Source organism: Myotis lucifugus, unplaced genomic scaffold (genome assembly GCF_000147115.1).
Source record: "Myotis lucifugus unplaced genomic scaffold, Myoluc2.0 scaffold_35, whole genome shotgun sequence".
In the NCBI taxonomy this organism is placed as follows: domain Eukaryota; kingdom Metazoa; phylum Chordata; class Mammalia; order Chiroptera; family Vespertilionidae; genus Myotis; species Myotis lucifugus.
Window position 1 is genome coordinate 4,451,942 of NW_005871083.1, and position 13,097 is coordinate 4,465,038.

Consider the following 13,097-nt stretch of genomic DNA (forward strand, 5'->3'; position numbering starts at 1 on the left):
CTGTATAATCAAAGCAATTTAATGCTGTCTTAAGTACAACTATCTTTGGATAAGGGAGAAGAGTGAACCAGTAAGGCTTACTTTAAAATATTGGAATTAATGAACCATTTTCCAGTTCACTTCTGATGCATTATTTTTGGAAAAAATACTTCATTTTGGAAAGTAATATATATATATATATATATATATATTTTTTTTTTTTTTAATTACTTATTTCTTAAAGCAAGTACTTTTAACATTAAATCCTAAATAATTTTTTTCATATCTTAAATTTTGGTCACTCTTTCTTCCAGGAATTGTTGAATATTTGTCCATATCTTTTTTTTTTAATAAACTTTTTTTTATTGATTTCAGAGAGGAAGGGAGAGGGAGAGAGAGATTGAAATAAGAGAGACATTGATTGGCTGCCTTCTGCACCCCCCACACTGGGGATCGAGCCTGCAATCCCAGCATGTGCCCTTGATGAGAATCGAATGCGGGACCCTTCAGTCTGCAGGCTGACACTCTATCCATTGAGCCAAACTGGCTAGGGCGACCATATCTTTGAAGAGAAACTCATAAAGAAAGCCAAGGGCTAACCTTTCCAATGAAAGATCAATAGAACTTGACTTTCCACCTATTCATGGCTTAGCTCTGAGGTGACTGTTATCTTATAGTTTGCTTCTTTAAATGATGGTAGCCTATTTCTTCCACACAGGCCTGAATTCCATTAAAATGGAATTTTAAGAACTTATTTAAGTTGTAATTTACTAGGTCAATTTCATTCCTATAAGATTCCACTTTGCCTGCAAGCAACCAACTTGTACAGAAGCTGTCTTAGGTCAACTTTAAAATGGCACGTTATTTTTTTAGCTTAAATAATTTATGAGCAGTCTGTGCTCATTCCAAAACTTCATCACTCCAAATCTGTCTTCAGAGGGACAGACTTTTCTACAAGACAGACCAATTAGAAGATAAGTATACATTTGAAATATCCTCAAATTTTTTGTGTGTGATTTAGACTAAGTAAGGTTAGAGCAGATAATCAAATCTCCAAAAGATGCGCAAGGTGTTCACATCAAGCCATCTTTGTCTAAGTGATAGCACTTTTAAGATGTACCATCTAGTCACGATTATTTTTTCCAGAGCATGTACTATTGAAAGGCAATGTCAATAAGTCAGACCAAATACTGGGAAAGTTTTGCCTTTTGACAGCATTGATATAAAAAATGCATTATAAGAAGTGATGCTACTGCTTTTCTGAAATATTGGTCTTCTATTTTAGTGCGTAAATTCACAGAGAAACATGAATGGATAACAACAGAAAATGGTATTGGAACAGTGGGAATCAGCAATTTTGCACAGGTATTGGACTGTCTCGAAATAGTTAAAATAGTCTGCTCTCACCTAAATTGGGTTGTCTCTGTCTTTTAAAATTTGTTTATTCTGCCCTTAGTGTTTTCGGCCCTTAACAGGCCCTTAGAGAAACATCAATCATAAGTGAAACAAGTGAAAAACATAACCTGGTTAGGAGAGTATGTTAGAGATATTGAAAGGTTAACATTTAAAATTGAAGGTAGGAAATAAACCTTATTCAAGAAAGAAATGTGTTCGTTTCATATTGGGGTAGTTAAGGAAAGAAGCAGCAAAAGGGTAGAGTGTTGATAGTGTTTTGTGGATACAGTGATACACACGACCAGGGGAGATGAAGAGGGAAAAACCTAGATTGGCACAGATTACTCAGAGGGAAACCTTTTATTTAGCCTATCTATTTCTGTATTAACTCCCCTATTCCCACTGATCCCATATTTGAAATATTGTGTAAAAGAAAACATTAAGTCAAATGGCGGCACCAGTTAATAATTTTAAACTGGATCTCTGGGAGATGAGGCACTATGGGGGAAGGGGATGATAACTGATGGAAATATAAAATATTTTATAGAAATGTTGGCATATCAGGTATTGAAAGTCAATGACAAATATATCTTCATTGGTATATCTGTGTACCTACTGAAGCCCAATACAGGGTGCTTGTGAAATATTGTGTAGTGTCTATACCTCTTGGAATTTATCTATGAGTGTAATTACCTACATGGAAAATGACATACAAAACATTACAAGATGGATAACCTGAGTGGTAAAGTGGGTGGTAACCTGATGGAGAGATAATTTCTTATTGGAGTCAAGGTCTTCAAGGCGTATAACGCCTGTGACTATGAGTTGAAGAATTAATGGGTAAGAATTAATGGGCAAATGCTGAGGGAGAAATGGCTGCAGAAGTGAAAAAATGCAAAGTGTGATTCTTCTCAGGGGAGATAGTAATCTTTTGAAGGATATACGGTTTGTAACCAGTCACTATGGCTGTGGGAAGTCCAGCTAGTGGCCTGTTTCCTTGCAGGTCCTGAGCCAAGAATAGTTTTGTGTTTTAAAGGATTGTAAGAAAAAAACACAAAAAATGTGGCCCATCAAATGTAAAATTGTGCAACTATCTGAAATTACAGGGGTCTTAGAGTTTTTTTTGTTTGTTTGTTTTTAGGAAGCATTGGGAGATGTTGTTTACTGTAGTCTGCCTGAAATTGGGACAAAATTAAACAAGCAAGGTGAGTATTTTTCTTACCTTGGTTTGTCATCATTCATGCCATAAATTTTCTTTACCTAACCTTTACCTTGAAAAATAACTTTTAAAAAAATCTTCACCAGAGGATGTTTCCACTGATTTCAGAGGGGGGTAGGGGAGTAAGAGGGAGGGAGGGAGGGAGGGAAGGAAGGAAGGAGGGAGGGAGGAAGAGAGAGAGAGAGAGAGAGAGAGAGAGAGAGAGAGAGAGATCAGTTGCCTCTCTTACGCACCACTGGCCAGGGCTTGAATAACTTCTATGCACCCAGGATCAATTAGAGTGCTTTTCACTCAAGTAACAAAAAATTTAAAAGAGTGAGGAAGGGAGAGGGAGAGAAATATCAATTGGTTGCTTCCCACACACACCTCCACTGACTGGGGATCAAGCATGCAACCGGACAATGCTCAACCAACAAAGCCACACTGACCAGGGCTAGGGATTTATATCTTATACTAGTACAAATGGTCTGGACATAGGTGAAGAGAGGATTGGTTGAGTGGCTCAGTGAAGGACATGACCTCTTTTAGTACTTTTTCTGCCTCAGAGTGTCACAGTTCACAACATGGCAGCAAAATCTTAGACACTGTCACATTCTCAAATGACGATGTCCAAAAGCAGGAAGAGATGGACAGGCTTTCATTTTTATTCTCTTACATCTCATTAGCTGGATATGGGTTATATTTGGCACATATATTTGCCACCCCTAGTTTTAAGGATGATGGCAAAGAGAATAATGAGCATTTTAAGACATTATAATGGAAGGTAGGAAGAAGTAGAGGGAAATGGGTGTTAGCTTCTTTGCTCTCCACTCCACATATTCATATTGAGGCCTATTAAGTTTAAAAAGTAAAATCTGCTTTTCTTTGAGGTAGTAAAGCATATGAGCTAAAAAGGGTCAGAACCTGGTTTTCAAGCCTGGTCTCACAAAATATTAGCTGTGTGATTTTGAGGAACAAACATAATCTAGGTCTCATCTATAAGTTAGGATAATAATAATAGTATCTACTTCATAGAGTTATAGTATTAAATGAAATTTAGCATAATGTAAGTATCTTTGACAGTATTGGCCATCTCTTTTTCTGCTTAAACTTTCCCCATCATTTATCTTGTTTGATATTTTTCTGCTTCCTGTCTCTCAACATCATGGTCGATCACATCCCTCTTTTTGAAGGGCTTCCTAGAAACCATTTCTGATGTCATCATAAAACCCCCAGTGTGGTTAATGATCTTTTTTTCTATACATCAACGCACAGTTCTCATTTTCTCAAGTTCTTTTATTTACTGTGTACCCACTCTGCTACTCAAGCAGACCATAAGTTTCAGAATATCTCTTTATAGTAAGTGAGTGTCATGAGCCTTTTTGTGCATTAAAAAATTCTACTAATATAAATATGCTGGTAATATACTTAACTTAAAAATGCCTTTTTAAAACTTTCTACAATATGTATTTTTAAATTGATACATATGAAAATGTATTTTCATAGATCTTAAGTATACAATCCAATGACATCCTGCATGAATCTTCCCAATTGTCTGATTTCTTTTATCCAGTGTCATGATTTTTGATATTCATTCATGTTGATCAGTTTTTTTTATTGATTTCAGAGAGGAGGGGAGAGAGATAAATAGAAACGTCAATGATGAGAGAGAATCATTGATCAGCTGCCTCCTGTGCACCACCCACTAGGGATTAAGCCCTCAACATGGCATGTGCCCTCTCCCTTCCTTGCTCTTTTAAGTATCCTGTTACTTGAGTGAAAAGCACTCTAATTGATCCTGGGTGCATAGAAGTTATTCAAGCCCTGGTCAGTGGTGCGTAAGAGAATTGAACAGTAACCTTCTGGTTCAAAGGTTGACGCTCAACCACTGAGCTATTCCAGCTGGGCAGTAGTTCAATTTTTAGTTGCTGAAGAGTGTCCCACTGTATGAATAGACACATTTGTATCCTTTCTCCTGTTGATGGATTTTTGTGTTATTTCTAGTTGTGAGTTATTATGAATAAAGCTACTATAAACTGTTTTGTATGTCTCTTTTTGTGAATATATGTCCTCACTTCTCTTGGGTAAATACATACAGGAGTAGTATTTCTGGCTCATAGAGTAGGTATAAGTTTAACTTAATAAGAAACTGCCAAGCAGTTTTCCATGTTTGTACCATTTTACATTCTCATCAACAATATGAGACTCAGTTTTCCAGAAGCTATAGATCTCATTGTGGTTTAAGCTTGAATTTCCTCAGGAATATTATTGTTGAGCAACTTTGTGCTTTTTACTAACATCTTTATTTGTGAAGTCTCTAGTCAAGTCTTTTACCAATTTCGTTTTTTGTGGGTTTTTTTTTACCATTGACTTTTAGGCATTCTTTTTGTTTGTTTATCCTCATAGGAGGATTTTTTCCATTGATTTTAGAGAGAATGGAAGGGAGAGTGGGAAGGAGAGAGACAGAGACAGAGACAGAAACATTGATGTGAGAAAAAACATCAATTGATAGCCTACTGCATGTGCCCCAATTGGGGCCAGGAATCAAACCTGAGACCTTTCTATGTGTGGGCCGGCACTCTAACCACTGAGCAACACTGGCCAGAGCTAGGCATTCTTTATATATTCTAGATACAAATTCTTTATCAGATATATATTTTGTAAATATTTTGTCATAGCTTGTGGTTTTACCTTTTCATTCCTTTAAGCTTTTTTTTATGAAAAGCTTTTTTAAAAAAATATATTTTTATTGGTTTTAGAGAGGAAGGGAGAGAGATAGAAACATCAAGGATGAGAGAGAATCATTGATCAGCTGCCTCCCGCACGCCCCTTATTAGGGAACGAGCCTGCAACCCAGGCATGTGCCCTGAATTGAACCGTGACCTCCTGGTTCATAGGTCAATGCTCAACCACTGTGCCACGCTGGGAGTTTTCTGATTACTGCTTCTATTTCATCAGTTGTTATTGGCCTATTCACGTTTTCTGATTCTTCTTGATTTGCTTTTGGAAGACTATTTTTTTAGGAATTTGTCCATGTCATCCATATCATCCACTTTGTTGGCATATAGTTGTTCATAGTATTTTCTTACAATCCTTTGTATGTCTGTGGTGCCAGTTGTTACTTCACACTGCTTTTGTTTCTGACTTTAGTTATTTGGTTCCTCTCTGTTTCTTGATGAGCCTGGCTAAAGGTACATCAATCTTGTATATCGTTTCAAAGAACCAGCTCTTGGTTTCATTGATCCTTTGTATTGTTTTTCTAGTCTCTATGCCATTTATTTCTGCTCTAATCTTTATTATTTCCTTCCTTCTACTTACTCTGGGCTTTTCTGGTTGTTCTCTTTCTAATTCTGTAAGCTGTAGATAGTTTATTATTAATTTGTTTTTTGAAGTAGGCCTATAATGCTATGAACTTCCCTCTCAGGACTGCTTTTGCTATGTCTCAGAAATTTTGGGTTGTTGTACGTTCGTTTTCATTTGCTTCCAGGAAGTTTTTAATTTCTTTCCTGATCTCATTGGTATCCCATTCATTGTTTAATATATGTTATTTAGCCTCCATGTATTTGAATGTTTTTTAGTGTTTTTACTGTAGTTGATTTCTAATTTTATTCCATTATGATCTGAGAAGATGCTTGATATGATTTCAATCTTCTTGAATTTGTATAGACTTGTTTGAGTCCTAACATATGATCTATCTTTGAGAATGTGCATGACCCATGTGCACTTGAGTAGAGTGTATATTCTACAGCTTTGAGGTGAAATATTCTATAAATGTCAATTAAATCCATCTGATCCAATGTCCTTTAAAGTTACTATTTCCTTGTTAATTTTTTTGTCTGGCAGATCTATCTATCCAGTAAAGTCAGTGGGATGTGAAAGTCCCCTACTATGACTGTATTGCTGTTGATCTCTCCCTTAAAGTCTTCCAGAAGTTTTTTTTATGTATTTAGATGCTCCTATATTGGGTGCATATATGTTTACCAGGGTTATATCCTCTTGTTGGATCGATACCTTTAGTTTTAAGTAGTGACCTTTATAGTTTTGTGGAATGCCCTGCTCGTTTCCATTTGCATGGAAAATTTCCATCCCTTCACTCTCATCCTGAGTCTTTTGTTTTGAGGTGGGTCTCTTGTAGACAGCGTATAATTGGGTCATGTTTTCGTATCCATTCAGCAATCCTATGTCTTTTGATTGGAGCATTTAGTCCATTTACATTTAAGGTTATTATTGACTAGAGGTCTGGTGCATGGATTCGTGCACATTGAAAAGAAATTAATTAAAAGGTGGCCAGCGGGGTGGGACTGGGTGAGACTGGCCGGCCACACCCTGGAGCCAACCTCCTGCGCTGGCGACACCTGGGGTGGCGCTGGGGCTCGAAGGACGTCTGCAGAGTGAGCGGGGTCCCTCTGGCAAGTGGGGTCCCTTGGCCTAGCCTGCAGGGATCAGGGCGAAACCGGAAGTCTGACATCCCCCAAGGGGACCCAGAGTGCGAGAGGTCGCTCAGCAGCTCCTGCATTGAGCATCTGCCCCCTCGTGGTCTGTGCACGTCATAGCTACCAGTCAGAGCTTCTTCCCCCTGGTGGTCATTGCGCATCATTGCTACTGGTCAGACGGTCGCTTTGGCTTTTATATATATAGACTAGAGGCCCAGTGCACGAAATTCGTGCATGGGAGGGGGTGTGTCCCTCAGCCCAGACTGCATCCTCTCCAATCTGGGACCCCTCGGGAGATATCCGACTGCACGTTTAGGCCCGATCCCACCGGGCAGTGAGACATACTTTTTTTAATACATGGAAGGCAGGCTGGCAACTGCTTGCTTGCCTGATTGATTCTACCCGCTTCTTTTGCCAGCCTGATCATCCCCTAACAACTCCCCTGCAGCTGATTGATGCCTAACTGCTCCCTGCTGGCCCGATTGCCCCTAACCACTACCCTGCCAGCCTGATCAGCACCTAACTGCTCCCTGCTGGCCTGGTCATCCTCAACTGCCCTACCTTGCCATCCCGGTCGCCCCCAACTGCCCTCCCTTGCCGGCCCGGTTGCCCCCAGCTGCCATCCCCTGCCAGCCTGGTCATCCCTAACTGCTGTCCCCTCCTGGCCCGGTAACCCCCAACTGCCCACTCCTGCAGGCTTCTTTTCCCCCATCTGTCCTCCCCTGCAGGCCTGGTTGTCCCCAACTGCCGTCCCTTGCAGGCCTGGTTGCTCCCAACTGCCCACTCCTGCAGGCCTGGTTCCCCCCATCTGCCCTTTCCTGCGGGCCTGATTTCCCCCAACTGCCCTCCCCTGCAGGCCTGGTTGCCCCCAACTGCCCTCCCTTGCAGGCCATCTTGTGACCACATGGGGGCGGCCATCTTGTGTGTTGGAGTGATGGTCAATTTGCATATTACCTCTTTATTATATAGGATAGGTACTTATTTGTTGCCATTTTAATTATTTATGCCTATGTTTCACTGTCTCTTTATTATTCTCATTATAGCAATCCCTTTAGCATCTCATGCAGTGCTGGTTTGGTGGTAATAAACGCCTTTTGCCTTTTTTTATCTGGGAAGCTTTTTATTTCACCATCTATTTTTTATTTTTTTAATATATTTTTATTGATTTCAGAGAGGAAGGAAGAAGGAGGGAGAGATAGAAACATCCACAATGAGAATCATGGATCGGCTGCCTCCTGCAAGTCCCCCACTGGGGATCAAGCCCACAATCCGGGCATGTGCCCTTGACCAGAATCGAACCTGGGACCTTTTAGTTCGCAGGCCAACGCTCTATCCACTGAGCCACACTGGCTAGGGCATCACCATCTGTTTTGAATAATAGCCTTGCTGGATATAGTAATCTTGGTTTCAAATCCTTGCTTTTCATTACCTTGAATACTTCATGCCATTCCCTTCTGGCCTGTAGAGTTTCTGATGAGAAAACATCTGACAGCCTTATGGTTGCTTTTCTCTTGCTGCCTTTCATATTCTCTCTTTGTCTTTAATTTTTGGCATTTTAATTATGATGTGCCTGGGCATGGGCCTGTTTGGGACACTCTGTGCCTCCTGAACTTTATGACTTTTTCCTTCACCAAGTTAGGGAAGTTTTCTATCATTTCTTCAAACACGTTCTCTATCCCTTGCTCCCTTTCTTCCCCTTCTGGCACATCTGTTATGTGGATATTGTTACATATCCCAACAGCTCCCTTAAGCTGTCCTGTTTTTTACTTTTTGGTTCTCTGATTGAGTGATTTTTTTTCTACTGTCTTCTAATTTACTAATCCAATCCTCAGCTTCCCCTATCTACTGTGTGTTCTTTCCATTGTTCTTTATTAGTGCTATGTTGTTCTTTATATGTTTTCTCATGCTGTTAAGCATCTTTATTCTCAACTCTATGTCTGATAAATTTCTTATCTCCATTTCATTTAGCGCTTCTTCTGGAGAATTCTCTTGTTCTTTCATTTGGGGTTTTGTTTTATTTTGGGGGTTTTTTGTCTCCCTATTTTGGTTGCCTGTATGTGTTTGTGACTATGTATTAGGTAGATCTGTTATACCTCCCAATCTTCAGTACAGGACAGTGTATAATGCTGTTTCTGACTAATTTGATTAGGCAAAGACTCAAAGCCTCCAGAGACCCACCTCTGCAGACTGATTGTATAGTCAAGATGTTCTTTTTAAACAAAAGCTAAAGACATTAATCTCCTTCTAAGCACCATTTTAGCTATCCTATATAATAAAAGGCTAATATGCAAATTGTCCCCTCGGGAGTTCAACCAACCAGGAGTTCGACCGCTCGCTATGATGTGCACAGACCACCAGGGGGCAGTGCAGAAGGAAGGCTCCAGCCAGCAGCTGGAAGGCCCCGATTGGCCCTGAATGCTGGCCACGCCTAAGGACCCTACCTGTGCACAAATTTCGTGCACCGGGCCTCTAGTGTCCCAAATATTTTGGTATGTTGTATTCTCATTATTCACTTCAGACCACTGGATATCGTCTTATAGGTGACTAAGGCTCTATTAATTTTTCAGCCTTTTTAAAAAATATATTTTTTTATTGATTTCAGAGAGGAAGATAGGAGAGAGATTGAAACATCAATGATGAGAATCACTGATTGGCCGCCTCTTACACACCTCTACTGGAGATCAACCTTGCAACCTGGGCACGTGCCCTTCATAGGAATGGAACCTGGGACCCTTCAGTCTGATGCTTTATCCACTGAGCCAAACCAGCTAGAGCCAGCCTTTTTTTTTTTTTTTTATCTGTTTTTTAGATTGGTTAATTTCAGATTATCATTCTTCATGTTCACTGATCCTTTGTTTTACTATATCCAGTCTGCTGTTTATACCATTCAGGGGATATTTTGTTTTATGTAGTTTACTTTCAGTTCTAAAAAGTCCATTTTAAAATTTCTATTTATTTACAAGTATTCCTCCATATGTTCATTTATTATGATCTTTTTTAAAAAGTCTTTTAATATGCTTATAATAGCTATTTTAAGGTTCTCTGGTAATTCTATCAGGTGGGTCTGTAGGTCGTTTGGGGATCTTTCTGCTGACTACTTTTTCTCTTTTCCATCCTCCTTTCTTTCAAGGAAATCCTCATTTTCCAGCCACCTTGGCAGCCCCATACTTCACCCTTTGACCCTTTAAAGAAATAATACTGGTTTTCTATTTGTGTTCTAATTACACTGTGGTCTTTGGATAGCATGGTGTTATCAGTGTATGCATTGTATAAAAGAAGATCTCAGTTTGGGTCCCTTTTTTTTTTCTTCCAAATATTAACTCTCCTTTTGGTTATCCTACGGATACTTCATGTAATTGTTTTTTTGTTTTTTGTTTTGGTGTATCTGTAGAAAGGTTGGTCTGAGGTACTTTACTGCTACTGGAATCTTCTGAATTTTTTTTTTTTCTGAGCCATAGTAAATTTAAAGAAGATTGAGTTTTAGTGAATTCAAGCACTTCTGGTATTCAGATACATCACCATTTGTTTATTCTGTCTAAATACAGAAATAGGTCTGCTTTATTGAGGATATTGATACCCTTCTCATAGATGATACAAACATGACAAAATCTACGATTTTATTTTTAAATAAAGATACTTGGAATTTTATCATGACTGAACTTGAAGTGACCAATTTTCTATATTGGCATTTTTAGGTCATTAACTTTTGACATTTAATATTTTCTTTCATTTTCTTAATTTAGATGAGTTTGGTGCTTTGGAAAGTGTGAAAGCTGCTAGTGAACTCTATTCTCCTCTGTCAGGAGAAGTAACTGAAATTAATACAGCGCTTGTAGAAAATCCAGGACTTGTCAACAAATCTTGTTATGAAGACGGTAAGTTGTTAATCTAGAGTGAAAAGCAAGATTTAGCGAATTGTGACTTTATCTCTTTGCATTTTTTGGTACTAAATAGAGATGTTCTGCTTTTAATAAAGCACAGATTAGCTGAATATCTAAGGTTATGTTTATTAAGATCTTTGTTGATAAAATAAAGCATGGCCTTGTTTTACAGGGTTCTTAGTATTAAACATTTGCAAAGTATTTACTTCTTCAAACATAAAGTGTCTATATTGTGATGTAGGTGATAATAGAATAATACTTATTTCATTAATTTTCAGTTTTCTCACATATTCATCTTTATAATTACTCAGTGAGGTGGGCTAGTAGCAATTTTCTTCATTTTGTAGATGAAATGAGGCCCAGAAAGGATTTATCTGTTAAGGTAACACATCCATAAATGGTAAAATTAGGATTAGGTTGTAGTTCTCTGTTGCCTGTCACCAAGCCCTTCTAACTCTCTACTTTATATGTCCTTCACATCAGTAGTTAACAGTGTTGGTGTTCCTCTTGTTAATGAAAGATATACCTAGTCTTTTGTATACTTGGATCCCTATGTAAAGTTTTCAGTGTCATTTGTTGATGCTTATTACAATCTAACAGTCCTTAATCCATTATAGTGGAATCTATTCTAGTTGTAATCTTTTCTATAATGATATGCAAGGAAATTAATTTAATTCTTAATGTTAAAACTTAAAATTCCTTGAACAAATGAGTCATTGAGGTAAATACTACTACATTAATTTTGAGGCACTAAAGAATTTATTTTAAAACAAGTGTTGGTAAGGATGTAGAGAAATGGGAATCCTATTGCAGTGTTTGTGGGAATGCAGATTGGTGCAGCCACCATGGAAAACAGTATGGAGGTTCCTCAAAAAATTAAAAATGGAACTACCTAATGAGCCAACAATTGCACTTCTGGGTGTATAGCCAAAGAAACCCAAAATATTAATTCAAAAGAATATATGCACCCCTATGTTCATTGTACATTATTTACACAAGTGCCCATCAATAGATGAGTGGATAAAAAAAGCTGTGGTACACATATACATTACTCTGCCATAAAAAAGAATGAAATCTTATTTGTGACAGCATGGATGGACCTAGAGGATATTATGTTAAGTGAAATAAGTCAGGCAAAGAAACACAAATACTATATGATTTTACTTACATGTAGAATCTAACAAATAAAATAAATGAACAAACAAATAGAAACCAACTCACAGATACAGAGAACAGACTGATTAAGAGAGACATTTGGAGGGTTGGGTGAGAAAGTCAAGAGAATAAGAAGTACTAATTAGTAGTTACAAAATAATCAACATAGGAAATCAAGTCAATCAATAATATGGAATAATTGCGTATATGTTAGGTGGGTACTCAAAACATCAGAGGGAGATCACTGTATAAAGCATATGATTGTCTAACCACTATGCTGTGCATCTGAAAAAAATCCAAAATAATACTAAATATAAGCTAATTTAAAATAAAACTATTTTACATTTTTTAATGAATTTGACTTTAACTCTTTAAAAAGGTAATTTGGAATATAACATACTTTTCTTTGGTTGCAGGTTGGCTGATCAAGATGACACTGAGTAACCCTTCAGAACTAGATGAACTAATGAGTGAAGAAGCATATGAGAAATACATAAAATCTATTGAGGAGTGAAAATGAACCCACCTAAATAAAGTAGTCTGAAACAATTTATCTAGCATAGTTGTCTTAAATTAGTGGTGGATAGAAGATTTAATAATTCCAATGAAAAAAGAAACTACAACAATGCTACTGGATGAAAATACCCCTTCACCATCTAATGATGGCAGATAAATACAATGTGCATCTTTTCCACAACTCCCTATGGTTTTTAGGCTAGGCTACAGTTATAATATTCAGAATTCCTGAAATTATCTATGGTAAAATCTAGTAATAAAAATTATATATTACAAGGATAACGTTATCTTAAGCCTTATATAATACTGTGATTTGCTTACATCGGTCTCTGGATTTGGGTCACAATACTTAATGATCTTTCCATTGGAAATAACAGGCAATAGATAAAAGTTTTTGTTGTTACAGTGTCACGTGATGAACAATACTGTCTTAAGTTAGCAATTACTGAGTTTGCTGGTGCTATTTTTATACACTGAAGTAGCAGCCTCGCAGGAAAATAAGAAAGTTTAATAATAAAACATTCAACTTCATTAATGTTT

At 37.8% G+C, this 13,097-nt stretch overlaps 1 protein-coding gene across 1 annotated transcript; it reads left to right on the forward strand.

Moving 5' to 3' along the window:
- The first annotated feature begins 1,039 nt into the window (after positions 1-1,039).
- On the forward strand, positions 1,040-12,836 carry GCSH (glycine cleavage system protein H). The gene is made up of 5 exons (XM_006087087.3): positions 1,040-1,095; positions 1,221-1,344; positions 2,516-2,579; positions 10,749-10,880; positions 12,458-12,836. The coding sequence occupies exons 1-5, from the start codon at positions 1,040-1,042 to the stop codon at positions 12,553-12,555; spliced, it is 474 nt and encodes a 157-aa protein (XP_006087149.1). The 3' UTR covers positions 12,556-12,836.
- Positions 12,837-13,097: the final 261 nt, after the last annotated feature.

Excerpts from the sequence above, each read along its gene's own strand:
- GCSH (XM_006087087.3), top strand. The coding sequence starts at position 1,040 with ATGCGCAAGGTGTTCACATCAAGCCATCTTTGTCTAAGTGATAGCACT. Across the intron at positions 1,096-1,220 it reads AGTGATAGCACTTTTAAGAT|AAGTGATGCTACTGCTTTTC; the intron begins GTACCATCTAGT and ends ATGCATTATAAG. Across the intron at positions 10,881-12,457 it reads CAAATCTTGTTATGAAGACG|GTTGGCTGATCAAGATGACA; the intron begins GTAAGTTGTTAA and ends CTTTGGTTGCAG.